The 27,317-nt window shown below is 43.3% G+C and overlaps 1 protein-coding gene across 2 annotated transcripts; it reads right to left on the reverse strand.

Annotated features, from left to right (window-relative positions):
- Positions 1-306: 306 nt before the first annotated feature.
- On the reverse strand, positions 307-27,317 carry eya2 (EYA transcriptional coactivator and phosphatase 2). 2 transcript variants are annotated; one of them, XM_070959751.1, is made up of 16 exons: positions 27,037-27,317; positions 16,997-17,076; positions 16,458-16,499; positions 15,861-15,981; positions 15,197-15,313; positions 11,306-11,382; positions 10,881-11,064; positions 10,386-10,522; positions 10,178-10,261; positions 6,557-6,646; positions 4,466-4,524; positions 3,615-3,775; positions 2,397-2,511; positions 2,159-2,280; positions 1,916-2,016; positions 307-1,535 (listed from the first exon to the last, which is right to left on the reverse strand). In XM_070959751.1, the coding sequence occupies exons 4-16, from the start codon at positions 15,961-15,963 to the stop codon at positions 1,455-1,457; spliced, it is 1,431 nt and encodes a 476-aa protein (XP_070815852.1). In that variant the 5' UTR covers positions 15,964-15,981; positions 16,458-16,499; positions 16,997-17,076; positions 27,037-27,317; the 3' UTR covers positions 307-1,454. The 2 variants fall into 2 exon arrangements, with proteins under 2 accessions (XP_070815852.1, XP_070815853.1); XM_070959752.1 differs by lacking the exons at positions 16,997-17,076; positions 27,037-27,317 and having other exon boundaries at positions 15,861-15,986; positions 16,458-16,494.

Below are 27,317 nucleotides of genomic sequence, written 5' to 3' on the forward strand. Positions count from 1 at the left end.
TTGAAAACATGTAACAAATAATTTTGATCGTGTGTTATGTTTGAAAAGTCAAATAAAAAAAATGTGTTTGAATCTACTGTATGCATTTCTTTAAGCATATGTGCATGGATTTATTTTATTGTAGTTCTTCTTCTGCCCTGAAGAGGGAGACCTTCTCTCAAAAAAGGTCACTTTTATTCTGGCTGCATGGTCTCAAACTTCTTGATGTAATTCACACAAGGATCATTCATTGTTTATTTATCCAATCAATCATGTTTCATTCACCTCTGAGTTGAGTAACTCTGTGAAATGAAATGAAACTCCACTCAACTTTCCCCACAATGCAATTAATTTATCTTTATTAATCTATTTTAACTGTCTGTCAAAACAAATCGACAATAAAGCATTATATACAAATCATAGCTAAGCTGACAGGCAGTGAAATCGGCACATGCACAATCATACCACTTCATCTATATTACAAACAGGTTATTAGGAAATGAAACAAGGACAGAAAAGAGGGAGAGTTAAAACAAGACAACATATACAACCCAGAATCAAAAGTAAGGATTTGAGCACTGGCCTATAATACAGCATCTTCAAGACAAATTCTTATCAAAACATTTTTACACAAGCATATTTTTGGTCTTTGAAGGGAACATTTTCTTTTTTTAACGCCGAGCTCCCAAACTGTTCATACCTCATCGTGTTGTGAATTTAACTAATAATAAATAGCTCACATTTTAATGGTAAAAAACAGACTATTTTCAATAGCCTCTACCTATGAGGAGAATATTATCTGACTTTTATCTAGATGACACGTGAATAAAACAATCCTAAAATAAGAGTGAAGGCAAAATCTATCCCACGAAACATCATCATTTCAACTTTCTAATTTTGTCTTTACAATAGTGGAAGATGGATTTAGTTTCACAACAGACAAACAAACAAAAAGACACAGTAGAACAAACAATCTGCCCTTTTCATCCATGCAGACATACTCTCTGTGTTCAGTAAACAGGATGTAAAAGTTTGCATTCAGTGCATCACTTTCTTTTTTGTACAAAAGTGGGACACCGCTCATAAAGTTGAGATGAACTAAAATTAAAAAAAAGGAAAAGGTTTTTTAAAAAGTATTTGCAGTATTAACCATAGATCCCTGGGGTTAGTTATGAAGCTTTGGTCCCATATTTACTTTGGTCTTTCCTTTTGCTCCAGCACTTTTGGTTTCATGTACATGTGTCATAGATATACTGCAGCCTCGCTTCGAAATCCTCACAGTCCCTTTGGCTTTGCTGTGAAATCGTCCGCCTGGGTGCTCATTAGGAATCAAATGCCTTGCACCAAACCTTGAAACAGCAATACTGACTCTGAATCAGTCTCTAGGGTGCACCTTCACCTACTAGCTGCACTCAGGAGGTCAGGGGCTTCTCATGATTCAGGTGGATGAGTGGGAGCGTGTCAGCTGGCGCCCTCTAGAGGTAGTCCAGCTCCAGTGCATGGCTCAGGGCCTCCAGATCGGCCCGACAGGACACCCTCCAGAACGGCATGTTCTTCTGAGAAAACAAAAAATCATATAAAAATTAAACACAGGTTTAATGTAAAACATGCAAACTTAGGGCAGGCATATTTGAAGTGCTCCTGCAGATGCAGTGCAGATGTGAAATATAGACTGTGGTTTGGAGGGGGATTGTAGCATGTGACAAAATACATGTGGAAAACATGTTGGCCTTCAATGTACAAAAGCATAACAGAAAAAAAGATTCGCTGAAATGCCAAATCCAGGGCAAATTCTGACACTTCAATACAAAGATTATCAAAAAAAAAAAAGAAGACAGACACAGAAGCCGAAGAAATGGAGAGTATCTTAAGTTTAACTGATTAGATGAGGCCCATTTTTCAGCAGTCAGAGTCATGAAAACAGATTGAGTTATACCTTCTTGGCCACGGCCTCTTCTTCGGCTCCATCTCCTATCACCACATACACTGCTCTCCGACCAAACCTCTGAGAGACACGCTCGAAACAGCTCTCTTTGCCTTTGACAAGAGGGGAAATCAGAGCCATGCATTAAAATATTACCTTCGCAGAGAGATTCTAAAAGGAAAAGTGTATTTAATCCATCAGCATAGGAAGTCAAAGAGGACAGTAGGAGCTTTAATCATGAGTCGTTATCCTCACCTGTCTTGGTGGCACTGTATATGTTCTCTATGGGGAACGCTGAGCCCAGACCGTACAGTAACACCTTGGAGAGGGCTGGGATGAGCTGGGTGGTGGTTACCAACACATTCACACAGTTAGGCCTGGAACGGGACAGGAAACACACATTTACACTTAAATCATGACACCTTGAATGCATATATATGAGGAACTGATGTCGGGATGTGGGGAAAATCAAGCCACCGCAGCATGGACTGACCTGGAGTTGATGAGAACCAGGGCTTTGAGTGCTTGAGTCAGCCACAGATCAGTCAGGACCTCCATCTCTCTCCTCAGCTGTAACCACTCCTCTCGCTTGGGGCTGCCCAGCAAACCTGCCCACCAGGGAGGAGCACAAGCTTGACGGTCAGCGTTGGTAACAAAGCAGGGGGGACACAAAGCCTTACAGCTCCAGCGCATGAAAGATAGATTTACAGAGACACTGCAAAAGCTTATTTTGACAGTAGGACTGTCTGCAGGCCTTTGCTGGACGATTCTCAGAGAACGTCTTCTAACCAAAACCTCAGAGTCATGGTTTCCAGCAGAGTTAAAGCAGCCAGCTGAAATAAGCAGTGCACAAGGGTCCATGCTGTACTGCAACTTATGATTCATTCATTCATTATCATCCCGAATAAAATTTGGTTGATGCACAAAATGGACTGGATACAAAATGTACTTTTCTGAGGCAGCTTATATAACTTGACAGGAGCAAAAACAAAGACAAAAACCAGACAAATCACTGTGGTCTGAAGCTGAGCGGTGTTCAGCTTTAACTGGTAGTAGCAAATAAATTTTTATGCGTTTACAGTGATTAAATTAATCGAAGCATTATGTTCCTGTCACTTATTTTCTGTCTTTCTTCTGTTTGGTTTGTTTGTTTTTCTGTCAGCAGGATTACAGAAAAACTACTGCACTGATTTCCAGAACCAGTTAAATTTAAGACCAGATCTGAACTACAGGATGGACAAAAAAAAAAAAATGTTTCACTTCCGTTAACGTTGCGTGATAGCTAGATAGATTTGGCCTTGGCGGAATAAAAGTCATACATTTTCAAATCCAGTAGATGGTAGTAAAGTTCAACAGTGACAAAACGTAGCCTGATTTCATATCACACATCCACATTCACGGGAACCAGCAGGTAGCTGACAGACGTAGTTCCTCAAACTTCATACACAAAGCAGCTTTTATGAAACACTTGGTGACAGTGGTTTCATGGGATGTGACCGGTACGACCGTAACAAAACTCTTCTCGCACACTGAGATATGTTGCAGATTGGCATTTCGTACAAGAGTGAACTATTGGCCTTGGAGGAGGCCTTCTTGTTTGTTCTGATTTCGTTGCGAGAAAACCGCACAAAGCTCTTATCAAAACCTCAGAGAAAATCTAAATATCTATGCTGTCCGCAGCAGAGTTGCACAAAATGAGAGCGGAGCTTACCCCCAACGTTATTCTTGTATGTGTTGTAGATCTCCTTGACTCTGCGGTATCGGAAAGCCAGTTTCCTCATCCAGTCCACCCCTCCGTGGACCCCTGACCCCAGGCACAGAGAGCCGGCCCCCGCTGGGCTCTGGAAGCCGTCCGACCCAAAGTTGTAAGTGCTGAAGGATCACAATACAGGAAACAGTCAGGGTGTCGATCATTAAGACGCAAACTGCATCTTACAGCAGCACTATCATCTGCTCTAAGAATTGATTCAAGCTATTCTGGTTATGAACAAGCAGGCAGCACTTAAACCATTCATCAAATTTATGGAGGTTCTTCCAATGCAACCGCAAAAATTTCAGGGACGCTTTTTTGTAGACAGTGACTTTTAGCCATGAATGAAGCTTTGTCAGGAAGAGAGCGTCGAGCATATACATTCACCACAGCTCGGATAAATATAAAAACATCTCAGAGAATGAAAAGGGCCAAGTTCAATAAAATAGATTCTCCAAAAAAGTACTTTGGTACAGTCTGGCTCTTTCTCAAATCACTCCTAAAAGTAACCCAAAGTGCTTCAACAAGTTTAGGCAATAAAACGTCTGGACGGAGGGAGACAGAGGGAATGATAAAGAGATATTTTGATGAGAAATGAAAGCGTTGGATAATCCCGTGACATATTATATGACTGTGGAAGTCGGGAAAATAAAAGACATGCACATGCTTGCATGCATGAACACACACAGACACACACTCTTCATCTCATCTTCCTGCTTTTTTCCTCCTGTGCACTAAAACCCAGAGGGCAAGTCTGGTTCACAAGCCACAGCAGAACTGTTGGGTTTTCAGTAACACAGTAGACGCTTTACCTCAGGTCCTGGCCATTGTCGTCTGAAGCCACGTCATCAATATGAACCTGGTCACATTCCTGGGAAATGAAAAGGAGAGCGGATATATCAAGAGATCCATTTCAGAGTGGAGCCCTGTGCAGGCAAGTTCCTCCTCTTTAGGGGAGCCTGCGGGAGTGATTGCAGATTAAAAAAAGAGCTAAAAGACAAGGAAGGAGGAAATGACAGCGACACGCCAGAGACACAGGACAGTCATGCTGGCTGTGCGATTCTAGTGTAACCATATATTAAATTAAAGTAAAGCAAATGCGCATTTTTGCTTGAAAAAAACTAAAGAAAGGCCCATTGTCTGTCACAAGTACAGTGGTGTGCATGTCGTTCCTCTCTCCTGGATGTTAATGCAACCAACCAAACCGCAGTGTTTAAGACTGCACTGCAGCTTAAACATGTGGCTACAGCCAAAACACCTTTGGCAAAATGCAGTTAAATCAGAAACTTGAAAACAAAGATTGGATAATGATGGATGAAAACAAAAACCAGGAGCATAAATCCGTCATGGCGGGCCAGGAGAAAATACACAAGTGCATCTCATCATAACCATCTCCTAAAAAATAAGATCGCTCTTGTTTCTTTGTCTTTAGTCCAGTTTCAAACCTCTAAGTACCAACATCTTATTTCTTTCACATAATACACATGTGGTGATACACACACACACACAAGCATGCACATATATGTGCAAAAACAGTCCTGGTATAATTCTCATTGTCACGCATTGACCCGGGACAGGCAGGGTCTCCTATCACCTTTCAGCCGTCTTGAGACAGATGGAGACGCTACCTCATCTTCCCTCCATCTCCACATAACTCAGTTCCCAGGGGGTTCAACCCACTGCAGAGCCGCTACTACTGACCATACACTACGTGTGACCCCGTTAGCACTTCACATATGCACCATAACTCTGAGCATCCTCATTTAAATTCAGTTTAAAGAGCTGGAAATTAAGTGGAATACAGCCATAGTAACCTCCTTAAACCTTTTTTTTCTACTAGGAAAATTTCAGCTGGAAACTCTGACATTGATTAATCAGCCAGCCGCGCATGCCAATTACAATTATGTGATCGTCTGGTGGTATTACAGTTATGACAGCAGCAATAACACTGGTAGTGATAACTGATGTAGCTACTGACATGGGAAGGACAAGATAATTGTACCTCAAGACTTAACAGCAGTTGTCAGCCCTCCGTGGCCAACTGCTTTGGAGATTTACCGAGTCCTGACAACAAAAGACGGGGTAAGAACCGGGTTTGCAAATGGCTTTGTTGGCTCCTTTCCCTCCTCTCGACTGTTCCTCCTCCCATTTGACTAATTTTCCTCTCGGATACTCAGACGCACACCTATAATTACAGCACAAAGTGTACTTGTTCTCTCTCTCTCCGTCCCTCTCTAATCTTTTTTTTCTTTGTCAGAACAAGGCCGAGGAATGCAGGATGAAAAACATAAGAAGTTTTCAGTCACTAGCAGGTACTAAAACTGCATTTTAATGACCACTTTGAGCTGCTATTCGAGGAGTCATCCCTTTTAGAGGTCGCATCAATGCCCAGGTTAGCTGGTGGATTTTTAGGCAGCAGGTTAACTGTGAGAGCACTTATGCCAGCACTTAACAACCCCTCCTTTTAATATTCCTACTCAACTGAGAAGGGCAAATTGTTTGGAAAATGCTGTAGTAAGAATTAATACAGGATAGATGTAGTGTGAGGGGATTTCTACAATGGCTGCCACTGTGCTTTATGCCAGGTAAGAAAACAGCACCCAAATGTCAAACCTCTTGCTAAGCTGTTGCAGTGAAGGGTTTCTGGTCAACAGCATGCCAGCTTATACTGTTGGATATGTCCTCACTGCTGCTATTTTCCAGCTTAGTGGAAAAAAGTTTCACAATGCAGAGATGCAGAGTGCTGCAGGGGGAATATGAAATAAGTGGCAACATTTTTCTGTGAAGTAAAGCATTATCTCCAAGTTACAGCTTGAAGTGGGCAAAATTTTATGAATTTTCTGAGTGTGCTCCCCTCACATTTCTGTCATGAGTCAACTTATCGCTCAAATTTAAAAACTCACCTCCAAGTCATTGAAGAAGAGCCTCGAGTCGGCCAGGTTGAAGATCATCTCCTCCATCCATAAACCAAGAGACACTGCCTTTGAGGAGTCCTGATGCACACATACACAAACCAATTAACAACCTGCTTTGACAACCACACGACAAAGTTCTACTACAGGGTTATTTGGACCTAATCACAAGTGAGGTTTTTAATTCTTGAACCAAAACTGCAACCAGTTAATGCTCCAGCACAATTCGTTCCCCGTCAATCAAATGTGTGTCTTGGTATGGACGTACTGTTCGTATGTGCTTTGGGGCATGTTCAGTGCATATAGTGGCAACAAATTCCAGACTCTTATCTCTCCATCAACCAGAGGCACATACACTTCAACACATTTAAATGAAAAAACTGGTGGGTAAACTACAGCTCGTGGTTTGACCTCGTTCTTGAAAAAGGTGTCAGAACAGCAGCTCTCTATCACTTCAGGAGCTGCACCCTCATCAAATAGTTAATAAATAATAAAATCATGACATTTTTCACACCTTGTCGGAGCAGCTGCCAGCTCGTCTCTGTGAACAGTCTTCCTTTCCTTTCCTGTGCAAACTCATCAGCCGGACTGACATAAACAGGTTTCAGGGAGAGGCAAGTGTGAATATTTATCTGTCAGTCAAACTCAATGCAGATTCTTATCTTCGTTTTCTCTTCTCTGACTCAGTTGTTTTAGTTCTCCGGCCTGCCAGTTTTTCTGAAATCTCTCCACTGAATCTTCCTTCGGAGTCACCACAGTAAATTATGCACAGCAACGTTAAAATAAATTGATTTAATTCACTGCTTCTGATAATAATAATAATGATAAACATTATTTCTATAGCACCTTTCATACAGGTACTGCAGGTTAAAGTGCTTTAAAAAAAAGAAATCGCATACACCAATTAAGTGCTTTAGAAAAGACATAAAAACTTCTATACAGTCCATCAAATCTATCAAACAAACAATCCTATCAGGGTTTTTTGCAAGTTTTAGCCCTTAAGCTACAAATATTTTTTGCTGACCGGTGGTCTGTAACCACGCTGAAAGGATAGACTGGCTCACGACAGGCTCACGATGACAATGCTAACATGCATATCTTACTTTAGCTTGTTAGCATGCTAATAATTGTGAAGTAGCACTACACGCATGCTAAAGTATGGCCGAGGCTGATGTGAATCTAATTAGCTTTGCAGGTATTTGGACATGAACCAAAGACAAATCAAAAATTTTGACCAGATGATGGTGCTAGATGAGAAGCAAACGGATCTCCAAAATGAATATAATGGACAAAAAACCATATTAGTTCAGTGGTTGATGAGTTATTTCAGTCTGGACCAAAGTGGTGGAAACAACAAACAGAGCGGCATTGGCACGCTGCTAGCATGGCTAAATGAATGCAGTTGGTGTTCACTGTGATGGATTACACAGTTCTAGCAAGTTTCAAGAATCTCCTGTTTGATTTTCATGTAGATTGTTGAATAAACGAATGGAAATCAACGACTGACTGGAACGATAACAAAAAATACATCAAAAACAAGCCTATGGGACATGTTGGGCTAAATCGGTATGATGAGGCTCTGCAGAATTCACCTGAATTCACCGGGTCATTAATATCAGCAAAAAAAGTCGAGGCATCTTTGATAAATTATGCTCTTCGTGTATGTTGGCCTTTCACCTCCTTCACCTTCGTTCAGCGTTCTCTCTTTCCACCACCCCGCCTCTCGTCTCCTGTTCTGTTTCTCACACAAAAAACCCCAAATACACAGGTGTTGCATTTCACCAGCTTCAGTTTTTCTTCACAATAAGCAAATTATAAATCATCACCCAGAGAAATACGTAAATCATAACGTGCGGGAAGTCGGGCTGACAAACAGCGTGGGCGTGCTGTCGTCTGAGACTACAAAAGCTGGTGTGTGTATGTGTGTGTGCCGCATTGTTTTGATGGCAGCGTCGTCTCGTCTTTTGGCAGCGAGACAGAAGAGACGGAGGGGTGTCAGCCAAAGGTGAACGATAGATTAATGCATCTGAGATGACAAGCGGAGCTGTCTTATGGCGCAAAGTGGTAAGGACGGGCTTAATGACACAAGCTGGGTAAATGATGACAATTACAATATAGCCCCCCCTCTAGAAAAAGGGTGTGAAAGAAAAAAAGGTAATTGAGGACAAAGGGCGGAAAGAGTTCAGCAGGAGGAGGAGGAGTGTGACAAGGAGAAAACACAAGGAAGAGATGAATGGAAAGGATGAAGAGGGTGAGGTTAAAGGCTTAAGAACGGATTATGCTCATCTAATAACTGAAGTAATTATCTGTAATCACCTTCCTCCAAAACAAGGGCTGCTCCACACAGACAAATAAAAGCCTCTCTCTGATAATCCCACAGAAATAGAGAGACAAAAAAAAAAGGAGGGAGGAAAAGCAGCATAAAGTTCCAACCTTTACTCTTATGCCGGGGTAGTTTGATATGAAGGACAGAGCTGGGGGAAAAAAAAATCATGCACTCGAGGACAGAGACGGGTGCTGTGTGATAGATGTGATAATGGAAGAGCTGATGGGGGGGGGGGATCTCCATTCACCTCCAAGCTGGTGAAAAGAACTGTCTCTCAACACGTCCATTAGTCTTTCCTGCACGCTGGGCCCGGGCTTGCCTTTACGTATAGGCCCCGACATTTGTTTATGATAAGAGTTTTATAGGCTGTCTCCAATGGGAAGCGCACGGGCTGTTAAAAGCAGATACAAAGTGGTGAAGTGCAGAAAATGCATTATGGTCGTCAGCGTGGGATGAGTTAGCTGTAAATGTTGCTAGCTTGACGGCTACTTTGACACTTTGGATTGTTAATCTGTTTTTCCGCTGTCACTCATTCAAATCCTCCGCTGCATGTCTGAGTTTAGATGTCAGAGTCTGTCCAACTGAGCTTCCCTGGATCCAGCAGCGGGGTGTTTGGGTGGTGGGAGGAATCAGGAATTTTTGGCACATGAGTCACATTTCAACACTCTCTCTCTCTTTTCTCGTTGTCTCTTCCTCCCTGTTTCTCTTCGCCCCCCCCCCTTCTCCCCTTCTCCGTGGCAGAAAAGAAAGAAAAAGAAACAACGGCATGCATGGCCTGCCGGGGGCTGAACCGATCAGAAACGCTGCTCTCAAACTCCCATCAGCCTTGTGTCAACCCGCAGGGGGACCGTGAGAATTCAAAACACACATCCCCGGCCAAAACCAAGAAACGCACCACTGTCCGCCCCCCGTCAGCTGCCTGTGTGTTATGTAAAGGTCCCGCTGGCTGTCAATCACGCCGCAGGATGCCAGGGTAGCTAAACAACCTCACTGCATTATGAAAAGAAACAAGAGGGCAGAAAGGCAAAACAGTCAGCGTGTGAAAATGCTCAGGGATGAGACCCAAAGGTCATGGACTCGGCTCGGGCAGCCAAACCTTTGACTGTTAGTCAAATAAGCACTGAGACAAAGGGCGATCCGACTAAAGCAAGACGGCACTGCTTTGTTGCTGTGAGGGTTTTGTGCCAAACCGTGCCCACCTATCCAGTAATGAACTGCGGTCTAAGCGCGATGCTGCAGCACACGCTGCACCGTAAATGACAAAGGGAGGGGTCGCATCGCCGTACCTTGCCAAATCGTGAGGAGAAGGTTCCCGTGAGGAGCGAATGGAAAATGATGATGGTTTCATCCAGGTCCCAGATAAACACGCGCTGCAGTGAAATAACAGATATGTAATGTTAACCTCATGAAAGTTTATGTGTGTGTGTGAGAGAGGGAGAAAGATAAATACTGCAGAGAAATACTGATAATTTTCAATACTGTGAGTGTTTTTACCTCTATGTCAGAGTCCAGAGGTGGAGCGGGATCACTGACTCTTTTCCTCCCCCTCAACTTCCCATCTGACCCCCTTCGCGCTGGGACCCCCTCCTCTTTACCTGGTGTTGGGGGGCTGGGCGGCGGGTGGTACTCTCCTAGAACACACATCCATACAGCAAAAGTTGCTAATCAGTCTCTATAAAGCAGACTTTGATTTATTAAATCCAGAGCATGCTAAAGGAGAACTCCCCAGATTCTGCATGTCAAAGTCAATTTACTTGTCACTGACAATACAAAAGTGGAGCTGCATTATGGGAATAGCTGGAGGGGTTGTTTTGGAGTCATACCAGGAACTAAAAGTGAGGATATCTCAGACTCTGCTGCACAAGCTTTGACTGTTTGTTTTTATTAAGAAAAATTCAATAATAATGAACACTTTTTGTATCATTATTATTGATTAATTAATCATTTTGTCCATTTAAAAACACAAAAAGGTGGTTCGTCACTCCTTACCTGTGTGTGACTCTGGGCTGTGATTGGGCAGCATGACGGGGTGTTCTGGATGCTGATAGGCTAACGGAGCTGTGATGGCAGCGGGGCTGATGTTGCTGCTGGTTAGGTAGGGGCTGTTGTAGTGATGCGAGTTATAATACGGAGAGTACTGACTCTGACTGTAGCTTGAGTACGCTGAAAACTCCTGTCAACATGCAGAAAAAAGAGACTTTAATTAGTCTGTGTAATTAGAATATTAAAATTTCTATCCTAAAATGAGGTGTCCTACATTTAGAAAGTCAATATGATTAAGGTAAGAGAGCTTTAACGGTAGCTAAATCAAGATGTTATTGTCAGAGCTGCTTTTCCACAGTGACTGTACTCGACTGTGGAAAGTCTTCAGACGTCTTGGCAGTAAAGATTCTTGCTGAGGCTACATTACTCACTTGTTGGGTTGGGTTGAAAGGGGTTGAACTGGAGATTGCATGGGTGCCTTGAAAAATTCCAGACGAAATACCACCACCTGCAAAATGATGCGAGGACAAAGGTCAAACTTTCAGGTAATAATTCATGGTGCAGTGATAGAGAACAATCACAGACTGTAAACCGGTGGGAAATTTGACTGCGTTACATCCTGTATTGACGAATCGACTTCAGATATAATTTCACAACACCGATCTGATCTGTGACACCGTGCGGAGGAAGTAATGAGCGGTAAACTTTGACTCCTTCCTCCAGTGACAGCTCAATGCTGCAGGGGCTGGGAGGGAGATTTATGTCTGACATAACAATACAGGTGGGAACGTCTGCTGCTCCTCCTGCTGCTGCTGCTGCTGCTGCTCAGGGAGTCTTCTCAGTCTAATCAAGCCAAGGCAGGAAAGTCTTTCTGCAAGCAATTTCCCCGTGATGCTGCCTCACCCTGCATCTTTCTGTCGACCCTGTTCATACTTTTTGTTTGTCGGATGAATTATTTCTCTTGTAATCACAATACCTGCACCTACGGCGCTGGACAGCATTTCTAATTTTCATTCCACTCCCTGTTTGTCAGTTAGCTGCATATCTCCAAAGGTTACGAATGGAAATTAATATATGAAATGCAAAGAGGTTGGCAATGGGCCAAAGAGGAACAGATGAGTGCATTTTGTGTGGCTTCTCATAAAGGGCATCTAACTTCTCAATGGTTTCACGTGACAGTAGATCATTTACACCTCATCAATCAATCTAAAAGCATAGCGGGAAGGGCGAGCTTCTTACTGGTTTCCAATACTGGTACAGTGGTCAGCCGTCATTGAACAGATACAGTGCTTAATGTGCTGTGAAAATGGATCTGCTGGTGGAGAGGAAAAGTCATGGGATCATTAAAGTCATCAGGATTCATCCTCTGGGACCACGAATGCCTGTACAAAATTTCATGGCTGTCCAAGTGGACCAAAGTGGTGGACCAACTGACTGATGGTGATGCTAGCATTGCTAAAAATGCTAACAAGTAGCAACAGTCTGAGCTTATAAATTATATCTAATGTCATTTGAGGTAAAAGTGTCAGCTGGGATCCTCAAGGAGCCGTGAAGCGATATGGCAGTAAACTCTGGTCATCCAAATATGCAGCACTTTCTTAGTTAACTTATGAACTTGACAGCTGCCTCTGCTGAAGATTGAGTGCACTGAAACAAGAGTATTTGTATTCAAATATAAAACAGGTCAAATAACATTCACAAATAATTGCTTTCTTTCCGACTGTTTACTGAATGGGTGGTTATTGTTACCTACAGCAGGACGGTACCATTAACACCATGTAATTCAAGGACTCAGACGGTTTGAAGTTGATTTAGTATTCTTTCGCATGTCGGACCAACCCTGGTTGTTTTGTCTATTAGCTGTACAACAAGTTGCCCTTCGGGGACAATAAAAATTGACTCTCCTCTGACATGACCTGAACCATCCTGATATATTTCACTTCCTCTTGTCCCCCTTCCATCACGTCCTCAGTCCACTGCTGCTCTCTCTTGCTCCCCATTTCTTCTTCTCCTCTCCAAAGTGCATGACAAACAGGAGAATAATGACTCAATGGAAGAACCCAACTGAAACCTCCCAGGACAACACAACAATCTTCAAAGTGACTAAAGGAAAAATACAGGAGGTCTCTCAAGTAAACACAAAAAGGCTCCCATAGTCCCCATTTGGTTTCAGTTGTACACACAGTGTACAGTACGTGTTTCGATGGCTTTTTGCGGTGTGTGTATGTGCGCCTGTGTGTGCGTGCTTGTATATTGTGTACAGTGTAATGGATGACATGGAAACATTCTGAAATCCTACAAACATTTGGTTGTTGTGGCAGTTTATTACCGTTTGAAGTTTGCAGTTAATGATTTATGCATAAAAATATTCAAACAAATTTATTTTGTTTGGGAACAGTGTCTCTCAAACTCAAACTACACTCTGTTAAAGAACTTTTTGTTGGTTCAACAGTCGTGCGCCAACAGAGCACAGTCACTGAAGGCTCTGTCGTTTGTTGGAGGTTTCATCAAAAGTGTGTTTACATGAATATTTACATTCCCGTATAATGTCTGACATCTGAATATTCTCTTAAAGAGGAGGCGATATGGGAAGCTAGACATTCGCATCTGACGGCAAAGACCATGATAGTACAGAGACGACGTCTATGGGGTCAAAGACTGAAGCACCATATTACCATATGCCACCTGATAGCAGCTCATCATCTCATCGCTTATCATGCTCAATAATTTGGCAGTTCTTAAAGAATTATTAAAGCAGTGCTTCACTGACGTCCCGACATGAGGAAATATCATATTCTAACCTTTTTTAATTCAGGGTCTGAATCAGGCCTGACTATGACTGGATATGGTTTTTACATCAACAAAGAGGGTCAGGGCTCATTTTTGTGACTGTGAGCGGTCAGACGATGAGACAGGTTGTAACAATCCAACAGTTTGAACTCTGCTGGTAGTAATCCCTCTTTATACGCAAGTGTGTCAGATCATGGCAGGACCACGAAGTCGGTCTGTAACCCGTAATGAATGCTTATAATAGGCAGCGTACGGGGTATTAATTTTACTGTTCATCTTCGTCTTCTCTTCAAAAACGTCCAGCTGACCTGCAGGTTTTTTAAAAACCTGCTGTTTCTTGCCTCGTCGGATTTCTTTTTCAACTCTGACACACCGTACTCCTTCCCAGCACGCTGACTTGTGACTTCACCTCCAAATACAGCAGTTTAGATTATTTGGCTAAACTGCCGGCTTGCCGAACGTCTGTCACTGCGTTCCCTGATCTAGACATTTAACCTGATGAGTGCAGCGCCATAATAACCGATCAAAAGTGACGACAATCCGACAAAAACAAGCTCTGAGTGGTAATGAACTGGATTTATCCTTTAACAAACTCCGAGTAAGCTCAAACTGCGCTCAGCAAAACAACAAAACCATCATGAGGGTTTACTTGACGTAAAGTCACACCAACGTGTCACTAAAGTAGGAAATTAAACTTCAACTCATATTCCCATTAAATATATAATATTATATTAATATAATATTTAAAGGGCTGAGCATTTTAAAAAGCCATGCACTGTTTAATCCTCTTTGTCTCTCCCTTGTCTCATCCATACAGTGGAAACGCGGCCATCCCCCAGCCTGCAACCTTAAATCTACTCACCCCTCTGTATAATGCACCTTAACCTCTCCCCTCTCACACACAAGGTCAATTTCATGCCGCTTTCAAAGCCATAAAGTTGTACTGAGCGAATCATGCTTTGGGCGCCGGATGACTGAGGAATGTGTACAGCACATGTACACACACACACACACACACACACACACACACACACACACACACACATACACACAGCCATGCGTGGGCAGAGAGCCTCACACACTCCCAAGCATACCACGTCTTCACTTCTGAGTTTTTGTTTTTCTGCAAAGACCCTCTTCCCATCTTCTATTCTTGTTTTTTTAATTCTTCCTCCCATCCTCTCTTTCTCTTCGCAAGTGTGTTTTCCCACTCTCTCCTTTTCTCTGAAGAGACGCAAGCGCTCGCATGCTGTGTTGTTGGTCTGAGTGGAGAAAGGGGGCCTGACCCCGAGAAAAGAGGAGGGGTGGGGAGACTTTTGACGCCAGGAGTCCAGACCGCAGCTAATGGAGAACAGGTGTGGAAGAGAGAAGGAGACGAAAAGAGGGAAAGATGAGGAGAGAGGAGAGGAGAGAAGAGGAGAGAAAGAGGGAAAGAAAAGATGGATGCTCCTTCCAGTAAAGTCAAAGATGGTGTATGTAGGGCTTGTGTGCCAGTGTGTGTGACAGTGTGCCCACACGTTCTGCGGACTGACCGTGTGTGTGTGAGTAGCTGTAGAGACTCTGACTGGGAGGAGTGCTGCTGAAGTTCGAGTAGCCGAGAAGCCCCGTCTGTCCTGGAGAGTGACTCAGGCCGTCTTCTGTTTTAATGTCTGTGTGTGGACAGATGCCATTAAGACAAGAGAAGATGAAAAACTAGCTAACATGCAGCGTTACAGCCATTCATAGAAAGGACAAATATTTGCAAATAAGTTCGACGTTGCATTATGTGATTAGCTAATGTTAACAAAGTCTGTATTTCTACTGTGGAGCGATTCGTAACCAGTAGCACTGAGCTCTCAGTTTTGAGCCGAGAGAGCACGTTACTATTACCTGCTCTGGTTGTCATGTTTATCAGGGTTTTAGTTTGTCCAAGTTTTAGTCTGCAAGTTTAAGTGTGAGGTCTCGTCTGTGTCTTTTCCCTCAACAACCACAAGCTTCGGCTCAGCATAGATAGTGTATGTACAATATCTGCTTATCTGTCTCTATTGTTTCTTGTATGCCTTTGTTTATGTTGTCATGTCATTGTGTGATGTAAATAATCTCACATTTAGCAGTACCCATATGCCTTCCCAGCGCATTACATATATTTTTTTGCTTTTGAATTGATTAGCAAAATAATGCATAAATGTATTTAGCTGGATGTGTGTTTGTACTTACTATAAGACGGCATGCTGTAACCCTGCGTGTGGTGAGTGTAAGGTGTGTACGGCCCTGCAGGCTGCAGGGCGGGGCTGTACTGAGTCTGTCCATACGCAGCCATGACACTTCTCCAGGTCAGCTGATCTCGAACAAGAGAGAAATAACAAAGACACTTTTGATGACAAGTTCTCCCTCTCTTTATCTGCTGCCACGCAACATCGGTGAATGAACGAGTATGAGGAAGAATGTACTCGGAGGTCAGAAAAATGTCTCGTTCTTTTAAAAACCAAAGGAATTAATGCTCCAAACAAAGACAACTGGTTTGAATTGAATGCTTCGAGCATGACACAGCAATAAAAATACTCACTTGGACTTAATTAAAGGAAAAGAAAACTAAGAGTGTCCCGTACGGTTCTCGAGTAAATATTTAACATTGCACAGTTTAAGACTAAATGACAGTGATTTTAAAGGATGTGACAGTTCCCTCAGATTTAGAGACACCAAGTGTTAGCTTATTCTTAAAAGTATAAACACAGAGATACAGTGCAACGGATGACAAAGAAGTAACACAATTCCACATTTAATTTCAGTAACAAATGTGAGGGAAAGACTCACCTGCAGCAGGTACGATGAGTCTAAAATAGATAATAAGAAGCCCTGCGATTGAAACAAGAACAGGCACTGTCAGGGGAAATGAACAATGAGATTTAAACAAGATAAAACTGTGATCTAATCGAATTGTAATTACGTGTTTCTTCCATTTATGAGCGTGACATTAAATTCGCTTTGTGTTGAGATTATTCCGTAATTATCTCATTTCAGAGAATTGCACATTTCCAGAGAAGGAGAAGACAACTCCAATAAAAACATGATAGGATTTCACAAAAGGCACAGTTATCAATAAAGTTTTCACCTGCACTTATTAACATCCTTCAAACTGGCCTTAGCCGCCCTCATAAAAAACAAACAAACAAAAAATCCTAATAAATTCCCCAAAATAAAGCTGTGCAGTCCTGATGATGGGTTAACTTTAAAGGTATAATGCATTTGTTGACCTCACAGGCAGACTGGACTGACTGCAGTAACGCCGGTGAACAAACAGCCACTTTCATCTACAGCACTTCACTCTTTCCTTTGTAGTTCTGCTTTCTCACCTGGCTCAGCGGAGAGAGCTTTATCCTCTTTATCCCGTCACACTGCTGTTAGTCAGGTTCCTCTCGAGCCGTCAACTGTCCTGTGGAAACAATAGCAAACAGACGCCATCAGGACACAGGTATGCAGGTGACTGACACATGGCGGCGTGCCTCGGGCCCTGCTGCGGCAGGATGAGGAGGGGTGAGTGGATATTTTCTCCATGTGCACAGTTCAAGAGGTGAAACACGTTTTAGGACAGACAGAGAGAAAGAGAGAGAATGAGATAAAGGTGGTATTGATGTGAAGAGTCTGGTCATTAGAGGCTCTGGCAGCCACATGATGAGTCACAGGAACCTGACAGGTAGCATTGTTTCAAGAGAAAATGATATAAAATGCTCCACTGTGCCACTGCTGACTCACTCTGCTGCTTGGCACCGGCGTCATGCATTCTGTGTGTGGCTGCTCAGAGGGAAGAAACCAGGAAAGAAACAAGGCAATGGGCCAAATTCAAAAGAAGAGTGATGTGAACTCTCAGTTCAGCTGACTTCCTCATGTACTGTATGTTGGGTGAAAGAATAGAGCTTGCAGACAGCGTGAGAGAGGAGAGAGTTTTTAACGTTCGTATCACTTTTCTGGATTTCTCTGGTTGTATGATGCAAATCAATAAGCAGGGCTGCTCTTTTGCAATATTGGATCACAGATTGTTGCATAAACATGATGAAATGCATTGATTTCTGGGGTGTTTAATGCACTAAATTAACCAAAAACAGACCCACTTTGTTATTTTAGCGTTTGTCATTTGAATGGCCAGAAAATACAATTCTAGGAGTTTATATCTACTGTGTATTGCCCATCCATTAACAGAAGTAACAGGAGGATTAAAGCGTGAGAGAGAAAAGGGTGAAAAGACGAGAGAGAAGAGGAGGTTCCAGCTCAGTGAGCAGGAGGTCAAAGGTCAATGCCACATGAATTAGTCTGAGCAGGAAGCTGAATGAGGTCAGTCTGTTGGACAGCAGATCCTTAACTGGTACCAGTCTGAAGCAAGATGTGCTGTCGGTGACTTTAGGTAAAAAACAAGCCATGTACATCACCCACACTTCTTTTTCGTGGTTTGGGCTTGACCTCTTATTTAGCATGAAGGGAAATCTTAATTCTACAGCATGCAACAACATTTCAAACAATACTGCAATACTCTCAGTTTGTGATAACAGTCCTCTCCTGTCCCGACCTGACAAGTCGCAGAGCACAAAAAGAGAATTAAAAATGGTTTCCTGAGATTGGTCTGAGAGAATCGCGCAGGGCAATGACCTCAACCCCATCCGACACCTTTGGGATGAACTGCAATGCGGACTGCGGGCCAGGCCTTATCGCCAAAAACATCACTGATGCTCTCGTGGTTGATTGGGAGCATTTGTGCTGTATGTCCACGCACAACACGGCGAACGTTTTAATCAACTTCACCTCTCTTTTTCTCTCTCCCTCTGTCTCTCTCTTTGCCTCTGGGCCATTCCAATCTGGCAGAGCTGCAGCTAACTGCCTGACCTCTGACCCGGCTGACAACACAACGACAGAGACAGATGACAGTCATGAATTATAGGGGCAGCAGGGCTTCACAGCAGCAGGGAGATGAAGGTGAGGGGGAAAAAAGTAAAAGCCGCCTCACCGTCTCTGGCATCACAAAACCTGAGACGACCATCAGAATCTTTTGTGTTCTCACATCATCAACAACAGTGTTTTTGACAGGATAGCAGACAAAACAAATGTTATGTTATGTCAGCTCCAGCTGATGGAGCCGCCCTCCCGGCTTTAAAAACACCCAAGACAGCTCACAGTGTTTTTTGAGTAAATACATTCATTTCTACCACAAAGCAGCCGCAACGCCAAAAATCAAACCCGCACATCTGTGTTATTGACTGTAAACTAAACATAAATAAAAACAGACTGTAAACGTGACACTAAGGAGGTGATTTGCTGTTCGTCATGGCACTAATAGCCATTGTTAAAAGACAAAGGCAAAAAGATACAAACTGGAGATATTTCTAATTTCATTTGTGAAGAATCGAGAACATTAAACAAGCTATGTGTTTTTAGCCTAAACTCAATTTTAAATCTGTACCTTTAACCTAAACCGCATGTTCATGTTTATCATTGGTTCTACTATGATATTCCACTTCAGACCCTTAAGACCTTGTGGGCATCAGAGACCCTGATCTGCCCTTCATCACAGCCAGACTGTGAAGTTCGAGACAGTAACGCTGATCCCGCAGCACAGAGGAAAAATAAGGAAAGTGCCGTTGTGCTCTGCACTTCCTAGTTCTTGCCAGGGATCAAAAGCGAGAGCGACGCCTGTTCAGAGTCCTCTTGACTTCAGCTGCATCCCCGCAACAGTCCTGCAGGCACACACACGCACGTACACACAAACACGAAAACTGTGTGAGATAGCGAAGGCGCTTCCTGGTTCAGGGTGAGGCCTGGGAGGAGGGCGCACAAGGCCATGGGAACTGCAGGACACCGGAGGGAAGACGAGCGGAGCTCAGCAGAGATGTGGAGAGCCGAGGGCTGAAACTAAAGCTAAAACAAACCCAGCAGGGCCACAGGGGGCCACGGGGCCACGAGGCCGGTCCCACCAGCTTCACCTGGGTCTCAGGGTTCTGCTAGACCACTGCTTCTTTCACGGATATCAAATTCTAGCCTTTGAGCTGACGGATTACATCACAGGATGGCGTATTGTGCTTTAAGTTGAAATGTCATTTGATACACACTCAGCTTATGCAGATTCACCTGTTGTTCAGCTAAAATGTTGAATGGGAAAAGATGGCAGACACGAATCTGATCCATATGTGCCAGCCAGCTCCATTTATCAGGAGGACGAGCACTGAACTATTCAGCATTCACATGCACAGAGGATGATACAAAAACATGATACTGTGGAACTAACAGTGGTTACCAAGATTACTTTCCATGATTTTAAATTGAGCTCACAGCATTTGGTGGATGTAATTAAACCTCGCTGTGGGAGCCTGAGTCATATTTAATAGACGGTTTGACATAAACAACAAACTCAGAACGATCTATTGTTTCATTAAGTAAAAACCCTGGAAGGACTGAAGCGTTTTGTATCCCTGAGTAATCAGGTTCATTCAAAGCTGCGTTAACCTGTACGTCATAACTGAAATGCAGGAATTTATCCCATATCATAAAAAAAATCACTGACAACTTGTCACATGAGAGCTCAGCCGTCTTCTCCCCTGAATAACATTAGCGGAGCATCTATGATCTGCCACTCATCAGATGTGGGGGCTGCTTTGAGTGAGTTTGTCAGGGTTCGGTGAATTACCTCCAATGGGTGTGTGCCGTTTATCTTATTTACATTAGTCAAAAATGTCTGGGGTGTGTTTACACTGTCAATATGTGTGCTGTATCAGTGTCTGAGTCTTGATACAACATGCGAGAGTCTGTTCGCACACTGCGGTGACCCTCCGACCGGCTGACCTTTTATTGAAACACTGTGGTTCTCCGCCAACTGCTTGACAAGGTGACTTGCTGCTCTGCAATCGTGCCATATGGGACCCCACCTGGAGCCCACAATTTGGACAGTCAATTTGCCAAAGTGCCTGGGGCAAAGTTGGGGGTTGACTGCTGCACACAAACCCTCTCTCTCAGTCGCTGATAAAGGACACAGAACAAGGGCCCAGTATTTCTGTGACACTATCAGGGGCTTCTCGGTGCCATCTGCCAGCTACCGCCCTCTTCAACCATCCCTGGCAGACAGCTGACAGTTCGACAGGGCAGACTGCGCTAAAAAGCAACTTTTATTTCAGTATCGTTCTTTAAATTAGCGTTTTATGTTTTCACCTACATCCTGATTCAGAAGGAAAAACAAACCCAGAAGCCCCTCAGACAGATGAACAGAGGATGATTTAAAAGCTGGGAACAGCTGCCTGTTGTCTTACCAGACAGCTTCCTTAATAACTAATGGTAAAAACAGAGTAGCAGCCCTTTCAGATCCTGCAAACTCTAATAATCCTTCAATAACCCGAATACAGACTGCACAGATGCCTGCTAAACTGGCAAATACAAACAAATACATATTTTGTCATGAGTGCACAGAGCTAGGGCTGAGGATATTTGATATTTTCATTATGCATTATTCTATTTTCTCCATTATTTGATTGATCATTCCGTCTAAATGCTGGAAAACAGTGAAAAATGTCCATCAGAATTTCCAATGGCTCAGGGAGATGTTTTTAAATGGCTTCTTCTGTCCGACCAACAGCTCAAAACCCAAATATATCAACTGTATCAATCACACGAGTCAAAGAAAAGTCGTAAACCCTCACAGCAGAGAAGCTGGAACCAGGTTATGTTTGGCTTTTATGTTTGAAAAAATGATTTCAGTGATCACATCAACTGTCAAAATAGTTCCGCAAAGATCTGTTTCTCACAAGTTTCCATCATCTTGGGTAAAACATTAGCCATCAGTCCGACTGGCAGGTGATTGAACTGTCTGTCACGAGGGAAGCGCATTGGCCATGAAGGTGTAAAGTTGTCCAGAAGAGAGAAATGTAGAAAATCAATGTTTTCTTTGGCAAATTGAAATTGGTACACGAGCTGTGCAGAGACAGAGGCTCAGACATGCTGGTGGTCCACTAACAGATGTTCAGAATTGATAATCTCAACCCACCATGACCTCAGCAACCAGAGAATTCATTAAGAGGCAAACGCATTCCAAGTCCACATATTTTAGCATCGCACAGGATCACGCATTAGCAGGACTCAGCCAAAGTGTGTATCACTGCCTGTAATGTCACTATAAAGCATGCTAGCTCTGCTAATCTGTGATGCACTACAAATTTAGTGTTGTTGCCATGCCTAAGATAACATGCAAAGCCGTCCATCAGCAAAAAATCAGTTGGTTACTTTGATGTCGGGAAAATGCTAATCTCAACAGTAGCCTGTCATGTTTTTGTTGACTCCACATACAAAGTCTGACGTTTGCTGAGACAGTTAAAAGCAAAAATGCAGCAGTAAGATGTTTCCATGTTTCAGTCACCTGTCTGCTTTCAGAGTGACTTATCTCAGCGAGGCTTCCCACAGCCGCCCTGCAAACGTGCCCAGTTTATACTAACCGAGCTACAAGGTTTGCATCATCCACCAAAAATTAGGACACTTGAGCAACCAGTTAAAACCTTAACAAGCGATTAATCCCCTTACTGACAGCTTCTAGTCTCACAGGAGTCTCTGCAACTTTTTCCTCAAATAACCAAAACACACACACCTGGCTGAGAGTGGAGTCACACTGAATGAGCAGTTAAGTCACATAATGACAGAACTGCTTTAAAAGAAGCCCAAGTCATTTTACGAGAGACTGCGATTAATCTCTGGCAGCACTGAACCTGTTGGCGACTCTGTCTGCACTCTGTAACTTTACCTCCCAGACTTGGTGGCCTTTTCCTTTCCACTTGACTAACTCCCTGCAACAAGACTGTTTTAATGGCCGCAGCTAACCCCCCAGCTCAGCAGCCCCCATCCCTCAGTAATCAAAACCTCTTCATTTAACAATGCCAGCGTCTTTATCTCCCTGTTTTTCTCCAGCACACACTCCTTTTACTCCTTTCTAAATGACTTCTCAAAAAATTCTTCTTATGCTTCCTAACTCTTTCTTTTGTTCCTCCTCACTCAGCCTCACTGCCCAGATCCTGGCACTCACACTCCAATAATATCCCTAATAATTTCCCCCTATAATATTGCCAAATCAGAGAAGGACCACCTAGGCCAAGGCCCAGACTCTGACTCCCCCAGAACCAGTGCCCCGGGACGGGGGTCAGAGTGAGGGACAGCTGGCAGACCTCCCAGCAGCCTGGAGAAGCGGCTGTGGGGTTGGAGGACTGGGCTGACCCCAGTCAGATGGTGGTCTGGCTCCCAGGTAAAAAACATCTGGTCCAGTGATGGGAGGGTGGTCGCACACGCGCTCGCACACTCAAAACTGACACATGCCTGACTGCATGAGTGCTCCTGCCTCCTCTAATGACCTCCACACACACGCACACACACACACACATACTCTGACTGGCCACTTTATTAGTCATTAGGGCAAAAAGGTTTGCCCTCGATCCGTCTCCTCTGCAGATAGTGGCAAGTGGCCGCCCTGGTTGCTAACAGCTGGCGAGACAGAACTCACTGGTAGCTGAAGCACACAGGCGTTACAGACGGACTGAGGTCCAATTATTTCTTTATTGGTAGACTTACTGTGTGTAAGCATGCTTGTGTGTGTGCGTGTATGAGACAGAGAAAGTGAGAGGAAAGCGAAAGCGAGAGAGTGATTCATGACATTTTGGAGAGATAAAAATTCAGTGAGATGAAATATAATTAAATATGAAAAGATAGAAAATAGTGGACAAAAATTATATTTGGGAAAAGTTTCAATGAAGAAAAATTCTGACACCTAAAAAAATACCCCCAGAGCCAAAAAGAGTGATTAAATTCTCTTTTCAGTGGAAAACACCCAAACCATCGTTATTAAGCCTGAAAAAAAAAAAAAAAAACGAAATATGGTCACTGCAGGCTATATGCTGCAATGTGTGTGGCTGCCTGGTGATGAGATAAGGAGAGTGGAGATAGCCAGAGAGACAGCTGTTGTCTGCTGACAGCCCGGGGTTTAATACACACACATAGCCCTACACACACACATCACCACAAGGCCTCCCCGGGCACTCTCTGGGGCTTTAGGGAATTAAAAAGGGAGGGAGGGAAGGGCGGGTCAGTGGGAGACATTCAGGGGGAAGTGTGAAAACTTTCGAGCCTCAAACTATTCGAGAAGCCAGCAGATCAACGAATAGTCACCAGCATCTCCAGACGCACTGACAGATCACACATCCAAGGCCTCACAACACAACACAACTCCTCAGCGGACACACACACAAGTGCAGAAAACACAACTCAAACATTCACTAAATCCTCCCCGAGAGAAAACGATTGGAGGAGAGGGAACAAAAACTTGCATCGGACATATTTCCTCATCTCGATTGTCTCGCTTTGTTTAGCAGCGCCACTTTCTGCTGCTGCTTCAAAGCCTGAGAGCTTTTACGAAGAACAGTTTTGACCCAGTGAGACTCGCTGTTTGTGCAGACAGCTGCACACACCGCACCAGGCTACACTCATGACCGCTTCTTCTGAAGCTGTATAAAGTTCAGAAGCAGTCGCTCCACGAGCTGAAACCTAAACCTCAAACTGAAATTTGTGATTTTTTTTAACCTATACTTTGAAAACACTGACTTTCCCTGAAGCTTGCAGCACGACGATGCTGTTGACTTTTTAACAATTTGGCCTTAATTCTATTCCACGGTGAGCCCTCAAGGAGATGTATGGACATAGTTAGACGCCAGTTGCTCAGTAATGCGCAAACACAATACAATAAAGAAGAAAATAATAAGTAAATAAATAAACAAAAACACAAATGAGAAACAAGTGCGTTCTGGTAAATATGGTGTACTCGCTTAAAAGTGGACATTAGTAGTATTTTAACAAACCTAGTCAGTCGCAGTAGTTCAAGGCCTTTCGATAGCGCTTGGATTAATCCTGGAAAACAATGTGCTTTCTCTCTTTATAAATCCACATGTGACCATACCTTGATCATCTGTCAGACATTAAGCACACAGTGTTGGAACGCAGTCACGTAAATATCTCTTATTTGAAACTGGCAGATTATGATTACCACATGTAAACTTAGACACAGGCTCTGCACACAGGGCTGAACAACAACACAAAGGCAGTGTGTGGATGAACACAATGGCGTCACAGAGCGAGAGGAGCAGCATCTGACTGGAACGTCTCTGCACCCGATGTGGAGCACACCCATCAGCACACCAAACTGTGGCTTCATTTCAGGCTAAGAGGAGGGACTGAATATATTTTCAGATGAAGTGAGCCCTGGTTCAACCTCGAGTTCAAGTCAGCAAGGCTGCTTGACTCCCAGAGAAAGAGAGAGAGGAAAGGGGGAGAAGGAGTGAGGGAGAGAGGTGCACAGAAGCTGAAAGACATCAAGAACCAGGCGGCTGTGAAGGAATATAATGAAATTGGTGCAGATAAAGTCAGGAAGAGCAGAGCTTCCTATAAAAATATTTATCATTCCACAAACGTTTGGCTACAGAGGGGTTAGGAATTAATTTGTGTTTTCTTAAGAGGGGGTGCCTTGCGCTACAGGATGGGGAATTCTCCACACAGCCCGGGACTTTTTGGGCTGCTGCGCTTATTCACAATTTATTAGAGGCAGTAATAGGAACCATGAAGGCTGAGGAGAGCGAGGGAGAGAGGCTGAGAGGGTCCCGGCCCTGCCGCGGAGAGGAGGGAGTCCAGAAATGGGGCCTAATGTTATTAAGAGACGAACCGCAGCGTTAAATCAAACACGCCCGAGCACACACCTTCGGTATGTGGTCTGAGCACAACTCCCACCCCCCTTACCATCAAGACCCCTGGATGTTATTTGTGGGGGTTGAGGTACAGGTATATAAAGGAGATTTACCGAGATTTACAATCCGCCACAGAGCTGAATCTGATACAGCAACTATCTAAAATAAAAATCCCTCTCTGGCAGGCCGTTACCCCCGCGGGTTTATTTCAGATAATAGACAGTGACAAGGAGGGGTATACGTCCAGTTTGTTTTATAAAAGTCAGGAATGAGTGTGACATTTCTGAGAGCTGCTATATGAGAAACGTATTTCACTAGAGTTAAACTTTGTTTGCCCTGCTCCAACAAAGGAAATAAAGAAAAAATACTCCAGGATCCATCTGTGAACATGCAAAAACAAAATTTTAGCGTTCAAATAAGGATCATTTAAATCTTTTTTTTTTTTTTTAAAAGACATCATCTCTCACATTGATGAATTAAAATATTTTAAATATCAGGATCTATTCAAATATTATAAGAATCACAAGGAGATGTCATATCAAATTCTTTGCTTTAAATCTAGTTATTCCCGTTTTTTCAGAAACCAAAGGGCCCATTAATCCTTGTTCCTGCAACTGTGCAGCTGATAGAAATGATTAAAGGTGATTTAAACGGCTGGCAAAACACAGAGAGTGAGTTTCTAGTCTGGAGCCATGAAGGGGTCCTTGAAAAATATGAATACCAGCCTTTGAAAAATGCTTAGCGAGGCTCCCCTAATTTAGTTAATGAGGGTCCCTGCGTGGCTGCTGACGGGGTGTCAGTGATTTGGGTGTAATCGTCTGTACTTAAAGCAAAAAAGTGTTGCACCGATTCAACCAGCACCAAGAAAAACAAAGGAGCTCAATCTAACTGAAGGTGCCTCACACACGTACTTTTACGGAGCTGAGTGAGACACAAGTCACTGACTTGTTGATGGTGGATTTTTGGGGGGTTCTGGTCTTAATAATGACTCACAGGGAATAAAAACAAGAGAAAACGTGGCGGAATGGTGAGGTGGAAAATTATGTGACGGTGTCCTCAGCTGAGGATGTTTAAAAACTACAGTGAAAAAGAAAATGTCCTGCTCATTTCTCACATTGGCCTTAATTATTCTGCAGTACAATATAATTTAGACATAAATTCCAACAAGCGTTTGGTGTTTGGATGAGGCCTCTGGCGTCCCGTTTCCCTTCAGGATTACTGTATTAATTAAATAAATGTAGGTCTATTACATGAAAATAAACCTTTTCAAGTATTGTCATCATTATACCAGCCGAACTGTAAATGTAACTGAAAAGACCAGGTGGAGTTAAGAAAACCTGGAATTGGAAACATTAAAAATATATCTATATATTTAGGCTTATTTTATTATGATCTTATCACGCTTGTGTCTGGGTGCTATTGTAAACATTATTTTGATGTATATGTTAATAAATGCTTAGTTTATTTTTGAAGATTATCTGAACTGAGCGCCAACAGAGCTGAAATACACGTATTAAAGTATTTTCCCAGACAGTCGGATGAGCTCCGCTCAGGTGGTTTAATCAAACGTAATGATCGGACCAGAATAAATCATAATAATCACGAACACGCTGCTGACGATCGAAGTGATCGCTGAAGTCTTTCTCACTTACCATCATCCAGAGAGAAGCACATGCGGGGAAAAAAAATCCGATTGTCAGTCAGAGCGCTTGTCTCTCCATGCCCAGAAGACTCCGCGGACTTTTCGCAAGTTTCCCGGCGGATCAGTGACAAAGCGAGCGCTCCTGATCGAGAGGAAGAGGAGGAAGAAGAAGAAGAAGAAGCGGCTCCGGGCGCGGACAGCTGACAGCGCTCATCGATCTCACTTCTCCTCCTCTGCAGCTTCAGGAGCGTGTTTGCTTTCCCGGCGGTGGGGAAGTGATGTTAAGTAAAT

Source organism: Chaetodon trifascialis, chromosome 3, assembly GCF_039877785.1.
Source record: "Chaetodon trifascialis isolate fChaTrf1 chromosome 3, fChaTrf1.hap1, whole genome shotgun sequence".
NCBI lineage: Eukaryota > Metazoa > Chordata > Actinopteri > Chaetodontiformes > Chaetodontidae > Chaetodon > Chaetodon trifascialis.

Bases quoted from the DNA above. Each gene is read 5' to 3' on its own strand.
- eya2 (XM_070959751.1), bottom strand. From the start codon at position 15,963: ATGGCTGCGTATGGACAGACTCAGTACAGCCCCGCCCTGCAGCCTGCA. The intron at 2,512-3,614 runs GTAAGCTCCGCT...CCTGGTGGGCAG, and splicing joins ATACAAGAATAACGTTGGGG to GTTTGCTGGGCAGCCCCAAG. The intron at 2,281-2,396 runs GTCAGTCCATGC...GTCCCGTTCCAG, and splicing joins CTGGTTCTCATCAACTCCAG to GCCTAACTGTGTGAATGTGT.